The sequence below is a fragment of the Protopterus annectens genome, chromosome 3.part1, assembly GCF_019279795.1.
Source record: "Protopterus annectens isolate FY-2018-M chromosome 3.part1, PAN1.0, whole genome shotgun sequence".
Taxonomy (NCBI): domain Eukaryota; kingdom Metazoa; phylum Chordata; order Ceratodontiformes; family Protopteridae; genus Protopterus; species Protopterus annectens.
Window position 1 is genome coordinate 665,453,880 of NC_056732.1, and position 25,468 is coordinate 665,479,347.

A 25,468-nucleotide genomic window follows, 5' to 3' on the forward strand; every position below is an offset into this window, starting at 1 on the left:
GTGTTTTGTTAGGGAAGCACTTGGAATACTAACAATAGGTCTTAACTGATTAATCGTGTGGTAATTGTCACTTATTAATTCATAACATTTGTATAAATTTGACTGCTTTGTGAATGCTCAATATTCCGTGAAGGCATTAGCTGAGGTACCAGAAGCATTACATTTCCATTTACAGTCCAACTGCTGAAACTTCGTGTGTTTTTTATGTTATTCAGTTTTCCACAAGGGTTTTTGTGTTTGTGTTGGCTTCATGTCTTTAGAAGGAGCAGCAGTGGTTCCTGGAGTGTTTCGCACTCAAGTGGACCAGGAGAGGTTCACTTTTATCGATTTATGGAAAGAAAGAGATGAGAAGTTTGTCCTAAGTGATCATTGGACCCTGGGTAATAAGAATGTTTTCTTTCCAAGTATGAATAGTTGGAGAAATTATTGACTAAGGAAATCACACTTTTTTATGATATCAGGCTGCTAGAAAAGTATGTGAGCCTGAATTTAACACCCAGAGGTCTGAGAATTGACCAATTGCCAGCTTATGAATTTTTGGAGGAGGTGTTAGATCCTTTTAATGAATGGAAGGAAGTGTCGTTACGGTGTACTCTTAGCTGGCTAAAAATTCTCATCAAATGCAATGTAAGGGCTCACAGCAGGATACATAATAGTATCTTGCAACTGCAGGAGTCTCTCATTAATGAGACCTCTGAACTTGCATTTTCCAACAGCATGAAGGATATTAAAGCTCATGCTGCCCAAGTTGAAGTGGATGTCATCTAGCGTAAGAAAAAGAAACTTGCTTGGGACATCAATGATTACAAAAACAATTTAATCTTCTCTTGGCAATGCAAATCGAGGAAGGGGCGTGAGTTTTCAAATTTCAAAAATGGCAAATCACGCCCAATTCGAGACTCCTCAGTATCTTCTGTTGAAACTGCAGCTAGCAGCCGTAAGAGTGTTTATTTTGAAAATTTACATACAGAAGTTGGGCCGCAAACAGGGCAGACATCCTCGGATCAGCAAACAAGTCACATTTAAGGAAAGGGGAAAAAAAATCAGGGAAAGGGAAGAAGAACGCAGACCTCTCACTGGGGTCATGGAGGAATTTTGACAGTGATTTTCAGACCGATAGTTATGATGGTGCATATTATCGTTATGGAAATTGTGCACATCCTGGTGCAGGTGAGAATTTGGATATAGTTAATCTAACTGATTTAGTGTTAACCAATGAGGCTAAAAGTGTTTTATTAAAAGGGACTAAATTTGTTCCTACTTGTTTGATTTCATTAGCGGACATTCTTTTGGAGGTAAAAAGTTTTTGCAGAAAGTTACATTTAAAAGCATTTTTCACAAACAGATGTATTAACAGTGCAGTGAATACTTCAGATGAACTTGAACAGGACAATTCTTTGTTGGACATTTCTATTTATGAATATGAGTTGTTTGATATATATGATGACACTGATGTTGGTTCAAATTGTGGTGTTGTTAACATTTGTAATAGTTCAGAATTTGAATTTGTAACTGGTTATGGGAGACTGTCGGTACCAAAGGTACCCTATGTCAGCACTTTCATTCCTCCTAAGACTAGTATGGCAATTAATATCTTTGAAAAGGTATTTGTAAGCAAAGTGAGGTGGAATATGCAATATTTATGAAGGTTACAAAATCATTTAATTTGAGTAAGGAGGAATGGCTTGCTTTAGGTGAACTGCATATGTTAAATGACAAATATGTATTCACTCAAGCTGACAAGGGAAGGAATTGGGTGATTTTGGCTAGAAATGATTATAACAAAATGGCCAGGGATTTATTGTCTGATAACAGTATTTATCAGAAGCTTCCTTGTAATCCTTTGATAGAATTTAACTCATTATTGTTAGAACTTTTAGAAAGAGGTGAACGACTTTTTGTTTCTTCTGATGTTAGGAAACTACATATGAGATATCCAAAGGATGCCAAGTTCTTTATTATTCCAAAGATTCATAAAAATTTGAGAAAACCCCCAGGGAGACCTACAGTATCTGGGGTGGGAACTTATTTACAGAATCTATGTATATTTTTGGATTCCAAGCTAAAAATTCACCTCCCAAGAGTACCATCTCACATCAAAAATACCAAGGAGCTTTTGGATTGTGTGGGTAGCATTGAATGGCAGAATGACTTTTACTGGGCTTGTGTGGATATCAACTCATTATATATCAACATTAACACCAGGTGGGGTTAGAGACCATCACCAAAATGTTAGGGGGAAAGGCCCCATACCACTTTTATTGTTCAGTTGCTTGAGTTTTTCTCTCACAAATAATTACTTTGTTTTTGACAATGACTATTTCTTGCAAAAAGAAGGCACTGCTATGGGTGCATCATTTGCTCCTTATTATGCTACTTTGTTTATGGCTTATTTTGAGAATTTATTCATCTACTCCACTGAATTTTTTTGCTAGGCAAGTCATAACGTACAAACATTACATAGATTATTTATTATTTTTATCTAAGGGTATTTCTAGGGAGTTTGATGTTTTTATGGAAGAGGTAAACAAAAATCATTGTAGTTTGGAATTTACCCATAGAATGCATAGGTATGAAATGCTGTTTCTTGACATCAAACTGTATGTAGGTTTGAATGGTAAAGTGCAGTTTAAACCTTTTCACAAGCATACTGCTGTGAACAATTTCTTGCATGCTAGTAGTTCGCATCCACCACATTTAATTAAATCTTTATCATATGGAGAGTTCAAGCGCACTTTTAATAACACTTCTGAAAGATCCCAGTTGTTATTGGAATTCAGTAAATTCAGACATAAGTTGACAAGTAGGAGATATTCTGCAAACTATATACATGAGGCTGAGGCCAAGGTTACAGGGGTAAGTGGTTGCATTAGTATGGATCCCTTTAGCGAAAGAAATAAGAATGATGCTAGGGTTACATATGGTGAGCGCAGTGGATACCCCACAGAACAAGATGATGTTTATTTTGTTAGCAGGTTTCCCCTTTTTCTGTCTTTCTTAGGGATCTAGTTATTAACTTATAGCCTATCATTAGCAGGGATGAAACCCTATCTGGACATTTTCCTGATAAATTCCTTTTTTCATACAGGAGATTTTTTAACCGGAAAGAGCTGCTAAATTTGAAAAGAGGAAGAAAGGAGAATGGTGAGTTGGAATCATTTCCTTGTGGTAGGTGTAAGATTTGCGGTAAGATTACAAATTTAAACGGGACATCTATCAATGAAAAAAAGTACAGAGCAGATTACCATTTTGATTGTAATTCTTATGGGGTAGTGTAAATTATAGGTTGCAGATGTTCTCCCCCAAATGGTATGTGGGACAGACTAAAAGGACTGTAAAGTTAAGGATTTTGGAATATTTAGGGAATATAAGAAATGCAAGATTGCTCAGTATTTTCATCTTTTGCACAATGATCTAGCTGACAGTTTTTTTTCTTTAGTGTGTTAGCTAGACCTCAACATGAAATAGAAAGTAATAATAAATTCTTACATAAGTTAATACAATTAGAAACTAGGTTTATTATAAATTATGGAACAACACATCCTCATGGTATGAATTTGAAGGTTACCTTCTGACTTGTGATAACTCGGAATGGCATCCTGTAATATTAGTTTGTCTTTTTAAATGGCGTTTTGTTAGGGAAGCACTTGGAATACTACCAATTGGTCTTAACTGATTAATTGTGTGGTAACTGTCACATTCATAACATTTGTATAAATTTGACTGCTTTGTGAATGCTCAATATTCCGCGAGGGCATTAGCCGAGGTACCAGAAGCATTAAATTTCCATTTGCAGTCCAACCACTGAAGCTTTGTGTGTTTTTTACATTTAAAGAAAATAAGGGACTCAGACATTCAAGAATATAATTGATATGGTGGTCAAGAAAAACTGTCTCTATTTGCAGATGACATCATTTAATACCTGATAAAAACAGAAAAGGACATTTCAGTATTGTGGAACATTTTAAGACAGTTTCAAATATTTTTGGTATACAAAATTAATGAAGCTAAAACAAAGTCAACAGTGGTAAATTATGCGCCCACACACTAATTTGTTCAACGATATCTATATTTACGGGGGCATGATAAAATGAAGTACTTAGGAGTATGAACTAAAAAAGATTCCAGTGTGGCAGTTAATGATGTATGGGAAGAGACTAAACAAAAGGTAATGCAAAACATGAGAAATTGAAAGATCTGTTATCTGGTTATGGATATTAACATAGAAGTAGTTAAAATGTTTTTAGTTCCTTTAGTCTTATACACAGGTCAGGCGTATTTTTATCAGCCAGAAGAGAATTTGTGGACAGCAATTAATAAAGAGTTGAAGGATTTTATCTGGAAGAGGAAGATGGCAAGAGTCATGTGACAGTCTTCCAATAGAACAAGGGGGATTGGGATTATCTGATTTGAAGGCGTATTTCAGATCTACACAGTTAAGACTCCTATACATAGTACAAGCAGAAACCTACAATTCAAAGTGGAAAGGGGTAATGACTAAACAGGGGGAAGCTCAAGAAACAAGGAGAGAAAAGGATTTTGGATGCAGATCTTTAAGGAGAATATGCATGTAATATATTCTACATTGTTAAAGTAGCAGAAAGTATTCTAAGAACTAAGCCAACACAGGAATGGAGAAAAGAGACTCAGCCGATAGGGATGACTGCAGTTAATGATACAGATAATAGGTAAGAGGGGGTTGGGATTTATTGGGGAAAACTGGCAAAGGAACCAAGGTACTGGGAGTAAATAACTAACGAGGGAAATGTAACAGAATGGGAAGATGCCAAGAATTTATTTGCACTTTAGGCTAGAGATTGCCTTCCCTATCAAGGATTGATAGAGTATAGGCAAAGAGAAAGAAATGGGGGGGGGGGGGGCTAAACAAAAGGTCAGCACTGGTTGAGTTTTCTGTAGAATCTAGAACAGAAGCTGTTCTTAAGAAAGGAATAATTAGTAGAGCATATAAAATATTGCGTGATAACTATAAGAATCAATCAGATGAGGTTAGAAAGGATTGGGAAGTGAGAATGGATCAGCAATTTACAAGTTAACAATGGGGGATATATGTATATCTCCCAAATATACAAACAAAATCTAAAACATTAGGGGTTTTGCTTGGAAATCTTTACATAGGCATTTTTACACACCAAACTGACTTCCAGAGAATTTTGCCTTTGGTAGACAGCAAATGCTGGAGGTGTGATGGGGAAGAAAGAGGTAATTAGGAACATATTTTCTGAGAGTGTATTGAGCTGACAGACTTTAAAGATTCCCTGCAGAGTACTCTATTAGAGATACTGGGTAAGCAAACTGGTGTATCTAGGGAAATGATTTTTCTGAGCTATGATACAGAATCGGAATTGCCTAGGCATAGTGCGGCCTTGGTGAGTCTAATTATGATGGCTGGCAAAAAAGCAATTACTAGAAAATGGAAATCAAATTCTAAACCAAATATACTAGAAGTAGTGAATATAGTAACACAGATAAAACAATTGAAACTGGGATCTTTAGAAAAGGGTAGGAGCAAATTACATAGGAAAAAATGAGAACTGTTGGAACAATATATACAGGAGAGGAATGAGGTTTAAAAGCAGGCAGGGTTTGAATGAGCTATAATGTCTGACTGACAATGACTGGGTAGAATATAAGCATGTATAATGTTTGCAACTAAAATTATGTCAATATGGTTTGTTTTCAGTTATATAAATGTATGATTGCCTATGTCATAAGTGATAACTTAGTAAAGATGTTTCCTGTTTAAAGAAATACATGTTCAATTTCAAAATGAAGTTGGAAAAGAGACTTTAATGAGACATTTACACAAACGTTGTAAAGAAGTTATGGACATTAGCAAAGTGTACGATACCAAAACATTATGGGCTTGTGGATGGGGACTGTCATATTGTACTGAAAATGGAGAAAGGAAACATTGTTCATATCCCAAGTATGATAAATGTACAGGGTAAAATAATTGGGACAACCTACAGCATATTTTTTCAGTGGAAAAGATGGTCATTCTATAAATTACTGTGATAAAAGGAAATGTTACATACATTTGTGAGGAAATAGGGCATAATGCAAAAAAAAGTGTGAACTGAAATTTTACAAATGTAGCAAAATTAGAACTTTGTGGATAGACTGTAATCTAGAGAAAAAAGATGAAGAAAACAAAAGTGAGATAAGGATAAAAAGAAAAATGAACAGAGGATAATGTAGAAGAGGGTTATGAAATAAGTGATAAGGAAGATTTAACTAGGAAAATAGTGAAAGTTAAAAAAATTCTACTAGCAAAAGAGTAAGAGATTGAAAAAGAAATTTTAAAGTGATAACAGTAAAAGAGAAAAAGCAAGGAAATTGATAATGCAAATGAGGGAAATACTTTAGATTTACATAAGGTCTGGTAAACTACAACATACACATACTGGCAACTTTAGAATTCTTTTGGTAAATAGTATTAAATATAAGAATAGACATCCTAAATTGGTATAGTAAGTATGTTGTCTATTAAAAGATATTGGAAGATATAAGATTTTTGACACATTGAGAGAGACTAAAACAAATAAACTTTGGGGAGGAGATACAATATGAAACCTAGTAAAAGAACTATGTTCAGCATAGCTGTACTTTGTAAAAAGTCAGTGGAAATATTAAATATAACACTGGTAATGATGGGAAGATTAACTGTTGTAGATATGAGATGGCACTGCCACTCAGGTATATAGACTTATAGCAATGTATACCCATGTTACAAGTACAGAAAGGGAAAATGTATTTCATAACATTTTGGATTATGCAGTAATTAATGCAAATTTAATATTAATGGGAGATTTTAAGTGTGCAAGGAAAAAAGATGATGAGAGGAAATGATGTTAAGAAAATTTCTGAAGTTATAAAATGAGGCAATTTAAAGATTTGGAATAATAATTTGTTGACATATGCTTGAGGTGTACATACAATTAAACTAGGAGTTTCAATACAGCTAAGGAACAGCCACTTGTAACAAGTTTTTTAGATCACTCAGCCATATGTATAGAAATACAAATAAAGAGTAAATCTGATTGGGAAAAAGAATAAATAAATGAGAAAGTTTGGGATGAAAATGGAAAGAAACGTATATGATAATGGAAAAATCACATTTCTACTAGAGTGTGTTATAAAAACTGGTCTGAGTGGAGGCTAGCTTTTAAAGAAAAATATAAAAAAAGCTTTATAGAAAGGCAGTCAGACATAAGAAACGTGGAAGAAAACAAATTATGAAACAATATGCATAGATGCTTTAAAGAAGGAGTGATACAGAATATTATTTGATAGAATGGAGAATTTATGAAAAGAATCATGAAAACTTAAAGAATTATTACTTACACAAAGATATTACAAGGTAAAAGAAAAAAGGTGTCATCTTATTTGAGTAGCATAGTTAAAAAGAGAATACTAGCATAATGAGAGAAATGAAAGATGATGGAGGAGAGGTAAGAGAATTCAGGAACACATTATAAATATAATAAAGATAGAAAGAAAGCACAAAAACAAGAATGGCATGTTAAAAATTAACAGAACAATAAAATAAATAATTGAAAAACAAAATTTCCTAATATGAGTTAGATAAGGTACTTGGATAAGTTAATTCACAGTCATTTTCAGGGCCAGATGGAATAGGATACATATTTTATAAGAATTTTACAGACTGACAGAAAAAACATTTCTTAAAAGTTAGGAATGAGTGGTTAAATGAAGATTTTATGTATAAAGATTTATGCCATTGTATACTTAAATCTGTATGGAAAAAGGAAGATAAAAATAAAATTGAAAACTGGAGACCTATAGTACTGAACAATGAAGATTATAAGATTTTTATGAAAATACTTCAGAAGAGAATGGAAAGTAAAATGAGAAGTATTATGGAAATTAGTAGATATGGTTTAAAGGGGAAAGGATGACAGAAATTATTATTCATAGTAAGGGATATTGTGGATGATATTATAAACAGGACTAATGACACCAAGACCATGACAGGAGATTTAAATAAAGCATTTGATATAGTACATGATCTTTTGTGGATAAATAAGGAAGAGTATAACATTACTACAAAACTTAGGAATGTATGTTCTGCATACAATAAAAGTAAAGTAGAATTTTAGCGAATGGATGGTTAAGCAAAAAAAAAAATAGATATAAGGAATGGCATATGTTAGGGATGTCCTATGAGTAACATATTATTTGCAATAGTTATGAATATATTTGTCAGAGATGTAACTTTCCATATGAAAGGTGCTACTTATATTACTAATGATGGGTTAAAATTCCAGTTATGTTTACTTATGCAGATGATATCATATTGATTATGAGAAAGAAAGTCTGGATGAAAGAAGTTATACATTACATACAGCAATGTTTAAATATAATATTAACTTGTTTGTTTAACTTGCTTACTTATGTAATCTCTGTAAATAATCTGTTTGTAATATGTAATGCTGGTATTATGTAATGCTGTATCTGCTTACCCTTGGAGCTTTTCTCCCCGGGCCTCCGCTGAAAATGGACATGCATCCAGTCGGACTATCCCGGTCAACAAATGTAAAATAAATAAAATAAAAATAATATGCATGACTTTAAATAAAGAAAAAAGTAAAGGACTGGGTGATATAGTAAAGATAGGAGGAGTATCTTTCAGTGAAAGAAATTCTATGTTAGGAATAAGATTTGGAGTAAAATGTGAGGAACAATGGAATGAATAGGATAACTGATGAAATAAAGGAGCTCTGTTTTTTTTTTTCGGAAAACATACAAGCTATTGTTTAATAAAAATGTTTATTTGATTAATTCAGTTATAATGGGAAGTCTGCACATTTAGCTAGTGTTTACATGTTGCCAACAATGAAAAAATATACAAGTAAGGTTTTTTTTTAATATTGGGCTTGAGATTGAATCCAGTGAAGAGAGAAGTCTTATATATGGACAAGGAAGATGGAGGTTTAGGATTAATAAACCCAACTAATTATGTTGCTTCTTTGAATTTGTATAATGTTTTATTTTGAATAAATGATAAAAATGAAAAGTTAGCAGTAGATTTACTAAAGTACAAATATGATTAACATTATTACATGTTAAAAAGATTCAAAAGAAAAAGTTTGCTTAAATTAAGAAATGGGATGTTATCAAGAAAAAAATATTTTATGGAAATAAAAATTGATGAAATAGAAAATGAGAGGAAAGTGTGGTACAAAAATATCATGATACAATATTAATGTTAATAATGTTAATCCCTGAGCTGAGCTAGCGAATAAAAAATTAAAGCTATAAAAACTACAAAAAAGCATGGTGTAATAAGAAAGTATAATGTCAAGATTTTTGTGGAGATCAGTGATTAATAAATTACCAGTAAAAAATATGTCACATACAAAAAAATCAATGAAAAAGTTTGTATATATTTTGGTAAAGGAGAAATTACAGAACATGTTTTCATACAATATATAAGGATTTCAAAATTGTGGGAAAAATTGTGTAAAGAAAAGTTCTTTGAAAATATAAAAAAGGTAAATGAAATAAATATGGATATGATTACGTGGGTCTATATCATAAAACTGAACGTCCACAGCCGCGAACACCTAATGAGCGACGCATAAACGGCGAACTACGAAAAAAGCAAAGGACCTAAATATCGAAAACCGGAATGCCGAACGCAGTCTAAACAACAACGCCACACAGGTAAGTAAAACATACACAAACAAACTTCATTAATCACACTTTTGCAGGGGGTCAAGCCCCACTTGCACTACAGTGGGGAAAAGGATATATTTCCTCTTCCCCACAATCACCCTGCTGGCCACAGGAATACGTTCGGCGTTCTGGTTTTCAATATTTACATCCTTAGCTCTTTTCATACTTCGGCACTTATGTGTTGCTCATTAGGTGTTTGCGGTTGTGGACGGTCGATCATCTAATATAGACTTGATTATGTATGGCTATTACAGCCATAAAAATAAGGACTATGTTAGTAAAATAGATAAAAGATTATTTTACTTTGTGGGGACCATTTGGAATGAAGGGATAAATGGAATCATGTTTAGTGGCAAAAAGCAGACTAGTCATAATTTTAAGAAAAATTAGATGGTGGTTATGGAGAATGGAATGGGTACCGAATAAGGATAATGAAGATATAAGTTCAACATAAAAATGAAAAGTAAGACATTTATGACTGTATGACAGTAAGAGAAAGGAATGGAAAATTGTACACTGTACAAATTATAAATATGCAAGTTTTTAAATAGTATTGTAAATAATGATTTTTAAATAAAGGACCCCTATTGTTTTCAATAGGTGCTGTGGGACTTTTTACATCCACCTCAGCTACTAAAAAAATAAAGCAGCTGGGGCCTTGGTTTTATGTCTCATTCGAAAGACAGAAGACTCAGGAATACTGTACTCATTTATGCTGCACTGCAATATCAGCAATCCATCTTCCTAGTGTAGAAATAAAACCCACAGCCTTCTGCATTAAAAGTCAGTGTACTACCTCTTGCTCCACTGACACTGCTAACTGATTGTTTATATGACTGTGGTTTTAGATGATGTGCCACTGTGCAATAAACCTCATATTGAGGAAAAAAATAATGATTCCTAGTAGAATGCTACAAAGGGTCAGGGATGAATTCATTCATCTTCTGTATTTTTGCCAGTGGCAGTGGCAGTGGCAGTACAGAAGGTATGGAAGGAAGAATAATCCTTTTCTTGGTAAGCACTTCAGAAGGAAATACATAAAAATAAATTACATGAAAACAGAACCTGCAAGAGTTGAGGCATGGCATAAAATAGGTAGACAAAAATTCAGTATAAAATGTTTAAGAAATTGGGGACAAAATGTGAGAAAAAGAATACATTAATTAGACAGTACAAAGGGACCACAGAGCAGTCAAGGTAACCAATTGAGCAATGCAAGAATGTAGCAAGTAATGTTGGTAAAATACTGGAATGCATAGAAGACACAGCTAGCAAAATTACCAGAATCCGTTAATCTCTACAGATAGTACACAAGGCCCCTTTTTCTAGAATATGGTACGCATTTCTAAAGACCTCAGCTTTGCAAGGCTACAGCTTGAGATTCAGAAAGTTAAAGCTACAGCCTGAAAGAAGCTACTGCCAAATCATAATGCTAAGTGTGAACTACAAGTTGAGCTTCAAAAATGGGGGGGTGGGGGGGGGGGGTGGAACAGCATTCTCAATGTCAGTGTGACACATCTTCCACATTCACTGTACCACTACCCTTAGCAACCTGAAAACAATGAGGTAATGTCAAATCTGGGTGTGAAGTCTGAACACTAGCTTGGAATACAGCCAAGTTAATTATTACGACAAAAGTTTGTTAATCTCTACTGGTCACAGTATGTTGCTGTAGCTGATTACAGCTGCTATAGGGACAAATAATACCATTCTGCAAGCACTGTATACACAACTGTATTCCTGGTTGACTGGTAATCCTGAAGGGAAGCACTGAGCCTTGGCTGCAGCCTAGGATTGTACATCAATAGCAAATATGATTTTGTGAAACAGACAGATCAATAGACCCACATCTGGGCTGTAGTGCAAGCTGTATACACATAGTTCTACGTTTTCTGAATCATTATCACTACTATTACTTGTGCACTATTGCAAGTACCTTTTGCAACTAAGCACAAATGTTTGCAAGTTTTACCCACACAGCAGCAGCTAAAAGGAAGGCAACTAAAATGGTGCACAGCTCGTGCCAAAATGCATATAAAGATCAAGCAGAACAGTTTTGCAAGTACAGTCTTAAAAAGGGGTACATGACAGAAAAATGATAGAAAAGTTTATGTACCTAACAAATACAATCTTTCCAAAAAAAGTAGATTTATGAGAACATGATGCACATTGAAAGTACAAGGTAAATATCCGGGTAAATATCTGGGCAAAATCCGTTCATATTAAATTATTTCATGAATTTATTTTACTAAAAAAGAAAGAATGTCAAGAGTGTCATCTTGATTCTTCCTTTAATGACCTCACAGATCTTCTTGACTTTTTAAAACAAATGTTGAGCATTTCTAGGTCATATTACTACTGGAACTGGAAGTGGATGTGTATTGCTTCTTTTATATTCCTGTTGTAAGCTTTTAGATAATAGCTAACATTACTGCACACTTAATGATGTGTTGTCTTACTAAAAAACATATCTGAATGTCACTTACCAGTTTTGTACAAGGAAGTCTACTATATGAAGAGAGGTTTGGTCAGCAGTGCGTACTGCTAAATGAAGTGCAGTTTCACCTGGATCCTAAAGACAATAAAAACATTATAAATACATTAAAACAGCTTAGCAATTCATGATATCTATTTTTATTTAATATAAAACTTTACATTAGAACATTCATCCCAACTGCTTAATGCGTCTTCTATACAGACTATATTATCCAGTTTATGTTTGTTCATTTTATTACGAGTAAATAAACAAAAACATGTCTTGTTTTTTAGGTGTTGATGCTACCTCATGCACTGAGCTATCCAAGATCCATTTTTACAAGAGAGGCTAATTTGCTATGTCCTGTAGGCACAATGCTAAGATTAGTAAATATAATAAAGCATGGCAACCACAACTTCTCCTGGACAAGTGACACAGTCATAAGGAACATCTTAGGCAAATTCATAATTGTTTCTAGATGGCACAGGAAACAGGCAAGGAAATATGATCAAGTTCATGTACAGAAAGCATCAGAAGGACAAACGCAGCCTTTTACAATATTAAATTTAAAACATTTTACAGCAAAAGTGGAAATAACAGATATATCCTCACCATATCAGCTGATCTGTGAGGAAACTATTTACAGTGTGTAAATGTAACTTTCTCTTTTGTCACCTCCAATTCTGCAAAATTTTTTCATGTCTTCATATGAGGTGTGCATGCTTCTCCCACCATTTATATCACAGCATCACGTCTCCTCATACTGACCCAATCCTATGAGTGGGAAGAACAAACAAATATGTAGGATACTGGAACATAATTAATTATATACCTATCCAAACTTATATATATAAACTTTCCAGGAGGTACAGGAAGGCCTAAAAGCAAGAGCTCAAAAGAAACACTCCTGAAGCACACAGGTGTAAATTAAATCCTTACTCTTTGATTGCTGATCCAAACAATAATTCTTGGTTAAGATGTGAACTGATGCTCAAACCACCATAAAAAAGATCTCTGTAATGGCAACACTTTCTGAAGCAAGCCCTGAAAATAGCTACACTTCTAATGGAGTGGTCTTTGACAGTCACATTCTTCAAAAGGTGGTTAGCTTCCAAATGGTAGAACAATATGAAATTAGAAATCCATTTTAAAAAGGCATACTCAACCACCACATGCCTCTCATTTCCAGCAGCAAAGTAGCTGAACATCTCTTCCATTGTCCTTGAATTCATTCATCCTCTTCAGGTAAAATGTGAGTTGATAGTGCATATCCAAGGTATGACTAAGTATTTTCTCTCCTCTGAATTATGTCTCTGCAAAGTAAACTGGACAACAGGACTGATTTAAAGACACGGTTGCTTCTGCTTTTTGCCAAAAATATGAGTTAGCCAGTCCTAAGGAAGTCCTAGTCCTCGTAAAAGATTAAATAGTGTTGTCTATAGATAAAGGCCTACAGTTTGGAGATCCTGCAAGCAGAGGTGATGGCCACAAAAGGGGCTTCCACTAAGAACATAAACTTCAGAAGCACCAAAACAGTGACATTGAATGGAAAGTAAGAAATCCTACGACTCAGTCAAGAAGTTCAAGTTTTAAGGAAGAGACTTCAAAGGTGGGCAAAGCTGCAGACCACTATTAAGGACAATGTTTAAACACCCAGTGTTTGATAACAAGTCTACTCTCCTTATGATGGTCATAATGTGAACAGATACCAACAGATACCAAAAACAAATGCCTCAAATAAAGCAAGGCTACCTGTAATGAACTAGTTGAGCCAAAAAAAAAAAAAAATCCAAGCCTAAATGATTCCTTGATTCACCAGTTCATCTTTTCCACCAAGCACAATATTTCTGAGTAGAGGAAAGATTTTTGGCAGCTTCTATTCATTTTTGCTGCCCCGCCTTCTCTACAGGACTCTGCCTAACAGCACCATTATCAGCATCCAGTCAGTCCATTTGTTCAGCATGGTCAACAGCCAGGCATGCCCAGGCTAGGCAAGAGCCCCCCACTAGAATTAAACTCAGCAAGGTCTTACTATGTCTATTGTATTACAATTCTGTATCACAGCTCAAAAAATCATTTCCTTCTTTACACCAATTTGCTTACCCAGTATTTCTGACAGAGTAGTCTGCAGGGAAAGTCTACCAACTCATTACACTCCCAAACAATATGTTCCCAATTACCTCTTTCTTCCCCATCACACCTCCAGCATTTGTAATCTTCCCAAGGAAAAATTATTTCGAGTCTGCTTGGGGTATAAACAGACCTATGCAAGCACTTTCAAACAAAAATCCTAAATCTTCTAGACTTTGTGGAATATCTGGGAGCCAAACATAATAACCTCCGCTGACGGACTCCTATAGTCACCATGCAATGTTTTATGGGTTCCTATTAGATTGTCAAAACTCCATTTACGTGAATACGAAATCATAGACACGTATTGCGCGAAATGCGTAATCGAACGTGCAAAACCGCAAAATTCGAAATGTCGAAGTGTTTTGGTTGGCCTGTCTGCGGTACAGCTCCGTAAGGTAAGTGCGCGATAGTTACGGACCTTAGGGTTAGGGTGCGGGTTAAGGTAAGTACATAGATAGGTAATGTGTGTAAGATTTAGTATAGTGTTAGAAGTAGGGTTTTGTTAAATGTATTTATGTCTATTATTTATTTTGTTTGGGTATATCTCCGTAGGGGAAGTGTGCAGTAGTTACGGACCTTAGGGTTAGGGAGGGGTTAAGGATAGTGCATATATAGTTGTGTATGTGGGGTTTAGTGTAGGGTTAGAAGTTGAGTTTTGGTGCTTTACTTTAGGGTTAGGAGTAGGGTTTGGTTAGTGTATGTATGTGGTTTATTTATTTTGTTTGGGTAGGTAGTAAGTAGCAGGTGGTGGGGTTGGCCGACTATGAACGTTCGATATTTTAAATTTCTCAGTTTAGTGTGTTTGGTATTTTCACGGTTCGAGTAATATGTGTCACTGTTTTGGTATTCGATGTAATGGATTTTGGTTGGTTTAATATAGACCCATGTTTTATATGCCCGACTAATCTCGCGTTTTTAACAGCAGCTTCTGTTTTACATTCTACTAAAATTCTAGCAGTGCTGGTCTTTAAGTTAGGAAACTCCTATTCCTTTCTCTGTCTATACTCGGACTTCAATCCTTGATAGGGAAGGCAATCTCTAGCCTGCAGCCCAAATGTCTTCTTGTTCTCTTCCCATTCTGTTACATTTCCTTTCTAATTATTTGCTCCCAATACCTTGGTTCCTTTGCCAGTTTTCTCCAGTAAAATTTAGCCCCCTCTTGCCTATTCTCTGTACACCTAATTGCAGTCATTCCTATTGGCAGAAACTCTTTTCTCCATTCCCGTGTTGGCTTAGTTCTTAAAATAAAAATAAAATGTCAATTTTATTGTATGACAAATTAATCTTGTTATGTGAACTAAGTTCAAAATATGATTCATTATTTAATTACTGATGTATTCTAGTTACATAACCAATATAATTCATCAACCCCCCCCCCCCACCCCCCCTTTAGCCGGCTTCATAATTCTGAGGTCCTTATTCATAGCCAGATCCTCCAATAATTTCCTTTGGTTAAAGGTCAGATTATAATTTTCTCATTTCTTCTTGACCCATCCTCCAAACTTCTGATCTCTCTTTCACACATACTTTCAAATACCTTGATTGGTAGGGCTAAATGTAGATTAAATATACTAGTCTGTTTTTGGATTAAACACACCAGTCCTTTTTATCTCAAACTTCTGTATGTTTGTCTCATTATTAAAATAAAATACAATTGAAATTTCTAATAAATAATTTAAATTCTAAAATAGCATCCACTAAATTAAAAAAGGTTATTTGTTTTTTACTCTATGAACCATGTCGTCAGAACACTGCGATTTTACTTCAGGACTGATTGAGGACGGACTTGGCATTAATGATAATAGCTCAGATCAGGGTGCAACTGCTGCTGTTGAGATGTGTAGTGGTTTGAAAGGCGATTTAACACAACTTGTGGATTTACTAACACAGGTCTTGAATTCTTCAAAAACTGAAGGTAGTTGCTCGAAGCCTGTACAATGACCTGATGTGAACCCTGGGACATCTTTGCAGCCTGCTTCAACAGTGGATGATAATTGCGGGAGGCGTATCTGTGCTAGGGAGGACTTTGAGGTTACACCAGCTAGTGTAACCAAAATAAAAAGTTGCACCTGATGTGGAGGAACGAGTGACAGGGAAAAGTGGGCAATCGGGCACCTTGTGAGCAAACAATTCATCTGTGAACTATTGCCAACATCAGACCTGCAATGGTGGCAAAAGTTGTGAAATGAATGATGGAAAACAACAGGTAGACTTTAAAACATGGTTTCAGCATAAACATGTGTGGAAGTAGTTCTCTACCAATGACTGTAATATCCAAGAGGTGAGACTGTGTTTATTTGATAAAATTAAATTACTAGATAAGTTATTGTTTCGGTATAGAGGTTTGCAACAGGACAATTTGTTTTTTGAGGAATTAGTAGCTGTGGGACAAGTGACAAAAGGCATTAGAATTTGGAAATATCCTAACAGGTTGCAGGTTGGTTCAATTTTACATATAGAATTGCTGGACCTGTTTGACAAAATGGGTTTCAAATATATGAGACTCATTAAGGATAACAATAGCAAATTAAGTAATTTAAAGGATGAAATTAATAACATCCAAAAAAGAAATTACAAAAGATGTATTATTTGAGAAGTATTCCTCCTGGTATAAGTGTTCAAAAAATTGATATTCGGTGTGATAATATTCTTAGAAGAAAGGAGAAAACCTACACACAGTATCAAAAAAGCCTATCCAGCCCATAATGGGAATATTAAACTTCACATTTCTGAAATTTCAGAAAGTAGTGGGGAAAGGTAAATCTCATAAGGATTACTTCTTTAGTCACCATACCAATAAAAATAGGGTGGTTTTTGAGGGTCTATACAATATGAACGAAAATCACATATGCTCCAAATTCTGAAAATGCCGGACCTCAAAGTGCTTTTTGTGAGATCGCAGTACAGTGAAGATTGGAATATTTGCTCTGTTCTCACTGTAGTGCGATCTCGGAATTGGTATATATATTTAGCGGGGGGTGCTGCAAGTTCGAGGTCTTGCACTTTCATGATTTGCGTTCGCGATTTTCAACTTTCGTTCTTATAACATAGACCCCGTTTTTGATGAGAATTATGATGAACCATGAAAAAGAGCCAACGATAATGGTGCAAATGATCTTCATAGGGATTTTTGGATGTGGTTCCTAACATTAAAGGAATATCCCCCTTTGCTACGGATGTCTCCCTGATTGCAAGACACAAGGGTTTGGGGGGAAACAGCAACAAATGAGAATTATCAAGTGGATTTTTTCCCACATCGAAGGGACCAGAAAAGGGAAAGGGAAGATAAAAGGCAGAAAAAACATCCAACAGGATGAATTAAGTTGGGTTATAACACAAGATGTCATATCTGGGCAAAATGGTTTAAAGATTTACAATTACAGTGACATGTTAATCATTCAAGATCATTTTAATATTTTCAGGAAGGGAAATGCATTTGTCCCAAGGTCAAATTTTAATTTAGTAGTTGCTATTTTGGAAATGAAATTATTAGAAAGTTAAACATTATATTGTATTTTAATAATAAGCCAAATGTACAGAAGTTTAAGATAAAACAGACTTGTATATTTAATCCACCTTTAGCTCTACCTATCAAGGTATTTGAAAGTATGTGTGAAAGGGAGACCACAAGTCTGGGGGCTGGGCAAAGAAGAAATGAGTAATATTATAATCCGACTTTAATCAAAGGAAATTATTGGATGATCTATCCAATAATAAGGACCTCAGAATTTTGAAGACAGATAAAGGGGTGGCGTGGTTTTGATGAATTATACTGATTATGTAACTAGAATGTATCAGTATTTAAATAATGAATCATATTCTGAACTTAGTTCACTTAACAAGATTAATTGTCATACAATAAAATTGACAGGTTTTTATATGCTGGATTACTTAATAATGAGATTTCTGATACACTTATGAATTATTTACCAGTAAAAAACACATAGCCCCTCAATTTTTGGTATTCCCAAGATGCACAAGAAATGTTTATCTTTTATAAATTTAATAAACTGTACTAGTTCTACCACAGCTTGGCAGTGTTTCTTCCATCAGATATTGGTTATTTAGTTCTTAAAATACTTCCTGTTATGTTATAAATACTATATGATTACTGTTATTCTACCTAAGGATCTGCATCCAAAATCCAAGTCTTTACTTATTTGTTGAACTCCACCCCCCCATTTCATCTTTATTCCTTTCCACTATGAATTATAGCATTCTGCTCATGTTACATATAGGAGCCTTAACTGTGTAGCTCTGAAATATCCCCTTCAAATCAGGTAATCCAAACCACCTTGTTCTACTGGAAGGATCAACTTATCCCACGTGACTCTTGCCTTCTTCCCTTCCCAGATAAAATTCTTCAACTCTTTATTAATTGCTATCCATAACTTTTCCGGTTGATAAAAACATGCATGACCTGTGTATAAAAACTAAAGGAATTAAAAAATTTCACTACTTGTATCTTGCTATCCATAATCATAAAACAGAGCTTCCAGTTTCTCAGCTTTCACATTATCTTTTGTTTATACTCTTTTCCCACATACCCTTAAGCTGTCACAACAGAATCCTTTTTAACCCATTTGCCTAGGTACTTCACTTTATCATGTCCCCATAAATATGGGTATAATTGAACCAATTCATGTGTAGGTACACCATTTACAGCTATTTCCTTTGTTTTATCTTCATTAATTTTGTATCCCAGAAAGACTTGAATATATCCCAGAATGTTCCATAACACTGAAATATCCTTTTCTGGTTTTATCTGGTACAAAATAATATCATTTGCAAATAAAGTTAACTTTTCTCGGTTACCATACCAATTATATCCTTGAATTTCTGAGTCCCTTATTTTCTTTCCCAATGGTTTTAAAATATAACGCAAATAAACGAGGAAAGAGGACACCCCTGCCTGGTGCCTCTGTTCAAACGGAACTTATCAGAGAGGAACTCCCACAAGCTAATTTTTTACTCTGACCCCTCATCTATCCTTCTAAATAACCTTATTACTATGTCAGGGAAAGCAAATGATTCCATCACCCTACTCATAAAATCTCAGCTTACTCTGTCAAGGACTTTCTCTGCATCAAGACCCACCAACAGTGGTATTTTTTTACATTCTGCTTCCCTCAGGATCATCACTGTTCTATTAATGTTGTCAAATGTTTGTTCCCCTCTACAACACCACACTGATCCATACCTATAAATTATGGCATCTCTCTGTCATCTTTTTAGCCATTATAAACATAAATACTTTCTAAACATAGTTTAGAATCAAAATGGGCCTATATGAAGCTGGATCTGAGGAGTCTTTACCATATTTAGGTATTTCAGCCATCAAAGCTTTCTTCCAGGATGTTGGTGCTTCTCATCCTTTTAAAATACTGTTAAACAAAACCTTCCAGATCTTTATCACTTTCTTCCCTCCTAGCTTCCAACCTCCACAGAAATACCATCTATTCCTGAAGACTTTCCTGAAGATTGGTTATACATCACCATTATTATCTCACCTCCTCCTCCTATCTTAACTGTTAATAACTGAGCCTTATCTACCTCTAACCTTGGCATATTTAATTCTTCCATAAACATTTTCATGTGTACCTTTTCTTGAGTTCCACATTTCTCTGCTTTATACAGACTTTCATAAAATTTCTAAAATATTTCTAATTCCTCTACAGGATATGTGGTTAATTTCCATGTTATAGGCTCCCTAAGCTTGGAAACAGCTCTTTCCACTTTTTGTGCTCTGGAGTCATCACCAAAAAACAGCTCTTTAATAGAAATCTTTCTAAATTCATGCATATTACCCAGGCAGCCCCTTATTTTCTCTTTAGCACTCAGAAGTTGTGCCTCTTCTTATGTGAGACTAAACAGCATTACTTTAACCTTTGTCAGTCCCTCTAAATAACTTTTCTTTTATTTCTACACTATTTTTAAATTCCAGTTTCATTTTATCCCACTATATTTTCTAAAGTCTTCCCTAATAACTCCTCAAAAATTTCCACTACCCAATCATTAAGTTGCTCTCTGTTTAACAGACAGGTGGGGAAGCACCAGTGTCTCATTTTTATTTCATTACCCTGCATTTTATTTTAGCTATTATTGGCTCATGATCTGAAATAGTTATTGCGATGTGTATCAAAACTTTCAATTAAATGTGCATGTTCCTCTGAAATAAAATTTCTGTCTAGCCTAGCCCACTTTTTGTACCTTGGGGAATAATATGTAAATTATCTCAGAGCTCCTACTACTGAATTCACATCTTCCATACCATTTTCAAAAATTTCCTTCAAAAATCTACTCTCTTTTGTTCTACTTTCCTTTCTAGCCCCCCCCCCCCCACATTAAATCCTCACTGTTGCAAATCAAATTATAGTCCCAACCTATATGTAATATTCCCTGCTGAAAACTGATTCTTTCTTCCAGAATTTTCTTAAGCTCCACTGTGGCAGTTTTAGGTGGAACAGAATTACATGTTAGCTTACTCTTCCTCCCTTATGAGTAGATCCTTACTAGCATAAATCTACCATTATTATCTTTTTCCCTCTTCTATCATAACTAGAGCTCCTATAGCAATTAATATAAATACACCCCTTTTCCTTTGTCTCAGATATTCTCTTGAATACCCATCCTGAAATCCTTTCTTTATCAAATTCACATGTTCAGTTCTTTCCAAATATGTGTCTTGTAGCATAACTATCTGCACTCTGCATTTCTTAATACAATTCACTGTTCTTTCTTTTTTGTATATACCTGTGAGACCATTCAAGCATAAAGATAATATGGTAAAAACTGTCATTATGATAAATAATTATTCTTACCCCCTGTTATGTTTAACAGCTTTTTTAATGTGTAATTTCAGCATTGATCTTTTATACAGTTATCTCTTATCTCCATTTGAATCTATGTTACATTTTACAAGAAATTTTTAAATAAAAACTATAAAGAAAAAAAAAAACTAATGCATTCCCAGGGCATCCTCATAATCTAGTAACTTACTATAGTACATCTTCAAATAATGAAGTTTAACCCTCCTAATAGGAACAGTTGTCCCAGATTGACAGCTAGACTCACAGGTATTAGTTAACCTCTAATTAAGATTACACATGCTAAAATGCATGGTGCAGCCTGTGCTTCTACTTATACTAAGTGCTGTCTGTTTTTGTCTTATATCTTTGTTCCTCTCCTATAGAAAACAACTTGAATGATTTTGGAAAACATTACCTCCTAGCCATTTCAAGAAAAAAATGTTCTGCCTTTATTGCCTTTTTATGAGCGTGTCTCCATAGAAACAAGAGGGCCAGATGCACAGCTTTCAGCTACAAGCTTCTCATTGTGAACATTTGTTTCCTAAAGGAAAACTTTTAATTAAATTCAGTATTGTTTTATTTACTTGCTTCCACTTAAAAACTTGTTCGAGGAAGCCAGGGGCCTTACTACAGCCATTTCCCTATGCAAAATAAGAAAAAGCATATCAGTTTTACTTATGCCATGATCTCTGTGCTTTACAACCATTCCCAAGCCTCAATAATCCAAGATTACAGCCTATTATCTTAAACATGCTTTTTTCCAGGCTTTCTTATCTTTTTACATTACAGTGCTCACATTTCTTAAGACTATACAAGAAGAAAAAAAGACGGCACCTGTTTATTTTAAGTATCCCTATAACAAACAAAAATAACTAGAAATGCTTTACTGCATTTACATGCAATACATGTCACATTTTATAAAAAAAACACTGTTAAGAACAAAAATGTTTTACTTACAGTTAGGTCTTTCCTTCTTCCTCCCCCTACCTAATGTTCTTCCAAACATTAATGACATAAAGTAGAACTATGCTTTGGAATCCTCTACAAGGTTAACAAAGTCCAATATTTTCAGGTTTTCTTTTTCAGCCACATTTTACAAATCTGTTTGATTTTTTGTAGTCCCACATTTATTTATTTATTATTTACATTTGATTACCGGGTAAATTAATTTACTCATTAATTTCCCAGTTTCTGGTTTTCTTCCTGTTGATCTCCATCTCCTAACTCCAGTCTCTGGTTCTTTCCAACATACACCTGGTTCTTCTAGTCAACCCCTGTGCTTTCCTCTGTCTCTCAATCATTTTCCTTTGGAACACTGGAAAAAGTTTCACTGACATAGTTTCTGTATGAGCTTTACCTTCAGAAAGATAAGAAGCAGAGTTCCTCCCATTTGATAGCTTAAGTTCTGCTGGACAAACATTCGTATTTCCTGTTTAGCATGTTCTGCATAAAAATATAATTTTGACCCTTAAGGAAAACAAAATAGCTGGATACAACAGCTTGGATCTCAGATATGCCTGTCAACATTCCCTGTTTGCTGGAATAAATGCATTCCTTTTCTGCCTGTGGTGTACAGTGAGTGATCATTTGCCACAATTTAATGAGAATAATTATTTTGCTGGTAGGGCTGTATCTTCACTATTAAAGATCTTGGGGTGCTTTCTCATGGCCAGGTTTGGAGCATATATACAATGTGCCCTTTCAATTAACAACTCCTGCTGTGGAATATCAGCCCAGTTCCTTACTTCTGCTTTCATAAAATGAATACAGTCTGTTCCTTCCAGTTTCTCTGGTACAGCAAAAATTCTCATTTTTTTCCAACGTGATCTGTCTTCTTCATTTCAGCTTCTGGTTTTTGCACTTTTACCAGTTCATCTGCAAGCCTCTTCTATTTTTTCACCTTTTCCGATCTGAGTTGATATACTCCTTCAGCGTTTTATTTTAATCAGCTCTGAGCACATTTGACTTATTTTTTTTCGTCTAGATTACTGAAGTCATGTCTTGCACCAAAGCTGGAGCTTCAACTGCTTTTTGCTGTACAGAATCGGAATTCTTCCCAGCCAGTGTTTTCTCTTCACCTTTTGTGGTTGATTTTCTTTCAGGATCTCCAAATTTCTTCTTTGCTGGCATCCAGGCAGCATACTACTTACTAGGTAGTAACTGAAATTTACCCAAAATAATAAATTCACTGGCTCTCTTTTCTGAAGTTCTGTTTTCACACTGGGAGAGCTGAAATCAAGCTGTTATTCAGTGTGCAGCTCTTGGAATGTTGAGGTAATTTTCTTAAACCAAAAACAAAACATCTACCGTCAGGAGCAGTGACAGGTTCTGCTAAATCCTTTCATCCTCTTTATCCTTTATTTTACATGCACTGGGTAAAAACAATGATTCACTAATCATGTTTAGATACTCTGCACAATTAACTACTGTAACTGCTGCTGAGTACTGTTTTGTGATTTGTTTGTATTAATTCTGATATCATATAACATTGCTATTGTAATTACGCATAAAGCATTTCTCTGTGCACTACCACTAAAAAGGACCAATAGCCCAGTTAGTCTGGAAAGAAAGAAATAAAGAAAGACCACTCTGAGTTTGGTGTAATTGTCTGCTGTTCTATAATATGCTACACAGTTACAGTACTAAACTAAGGTTGATGAGGGAGTAATACCACCATTGCCAGTGACATATCAGAGTCCAGTATGATACTACCATCTTCAGGCACTGTAAAGTTCATTGCTTGCTACCATACATCCCTAGAAATACAGGGGCGTTCACGCTTGGGCTATGACTTTCCAGATAATATGCATGGGCAGGCTAAACAGATAATTAAATGTAATTACTTCTACCCCAGTGAAGGCAATTCTCTGAGTTAAGACCAAGAGCAGAGTTTGCAGCCCAGAAGTGGCCAGTCCAGAAAAAGCTATAAGAGAATCCCTCAGTGGGTAACTGGTCATACATTAGTGGAATGTACAAAGGTTTTCCTGCAGACGCACCACCATGGTAGCAAGGAAAGAAGAGAAAGGGAAAGAAAATATTTTACTGGATGCTCACCTACAGTGAAAGGGAATCTTCATTGTGGACCTTATATAACGATATACAAAATGTAGCCATCATGTCCAGTACCATTGTTAGGTAAACTAAAGAGTAATAAACTAAGTGAATCTCCAGTGTAGACTATAGACATTCATTTGCAAAATGGCATTCTTATTTGTTTATTTATGATCTTTGTTAGCTGGTGGGTGGGCTGGTTGATGTACCCTTTTCAGCCACAGTCCAGGTCAGTTGGCAGACAGTACACATATAGATAGACACACAGATAAAAACAATGCAGTAAATTTATGTTATATTACAATAATTTCAAGATGCAACATTTAGTGTGGTTTAACAATTTGTAGGAAAACTTAACTACATAACTTAAGACAACTACATAACTACCATGCGACTGTGAAAAGACTATTAAACAGAGTAGGTGAATTTTGGTTCATTACTTCATACGAGTACCTTAGGCTAATGACCACTGAGGCCTTTATAAGCCTAGCCATGCAACCTGAATATATCCCATGAGTTATTGTGCCTTAGAGGTTATAAGGAGTGTGTGTTAGTTAGGACAAGACTTAGTCACTGCCTCTGCCCCTCAGATACACAGGTGCCAGAACACGGCTGAATTTCTGATTTCCCATTCACTTGTCCAAGTTGGGCTTGGATTGGGTTATGGAAGGGCTGATGTTACATGGATTAGTGTGGCATGGTTGTATTTAACATTTTTTGGTAAAGTAGAACACTGTAGAAACACACAGTAGATGAGCATAACTAAGAGGGTTATAGCCTTAGCCATTATGTTTAAAGTAAGTGCAAGCATATGCTCCAGACTGCTGGACCTAGTTTTGAGAAGATTTTTTTTCTCCAATGAAGTTTTTAAATTTTGGTCTAGTAAGGGTTAATGCATAATCAGGGTCATTTTTATGTGCAATAGTACTGTTTGATGAGCAGTTTAGTTTTAAAAGGTGAACAGTAGCCAAATGTGAAACTTAAAAAGAATCTGTTTGCTGAGGAGGAAAGCAGCTCAATAAATGATTTGGGAGCCAGTACAAGGATAAAAGTAGTTAGCAATGATGAGTCCGATTGTCTGCCAACATGAGAAATCTACAGATTTTGTTGGTGACAATCTGCAACTTTTGTGCATTGAAGCATTAATAATGGAAAGACATAATCTAATTTGGGAATTAAAAAATTTCTGGCAAAGGCTTGTCAGTCACCCACAGTGGGGAAGCGTGTGTGAGAATTTGTAGCAAAGCTTCAGCACCCTGTATGGAGGCAAGGTCTGGGT

The 25,468-nt window shown here is 35.1% G+C and overlaps 1 protein-coding gene across 4 annotated transcripts in view; it reads right to left on the bottom strand.

Moving 5' to 3' along the window:
- Window positions 1-25,468, bottom strand: part of ASAP1 (ArfGAP with SH3 domain, ankyrin repeat and PH domain 1) — a 2,547,392-nt gene that overhangs the window by 492,238 nt on the left and 2,029,686 nt on the right. For all 4 annotated transcript variants that reach the window (XM_044067036.1, XM_044067034.1, XM_044067035.1 and 1 more), the window contains one exon: window positions 12,207-12,292. In XM_044067036.1, coding sequence (XP_043922971.1) covers window positions 12,207-12,292 — 86 coding nt within the window. The remainder of the gene's footprint in view (window positions 1-12,206; window positions 12,293-25,468) is intronic.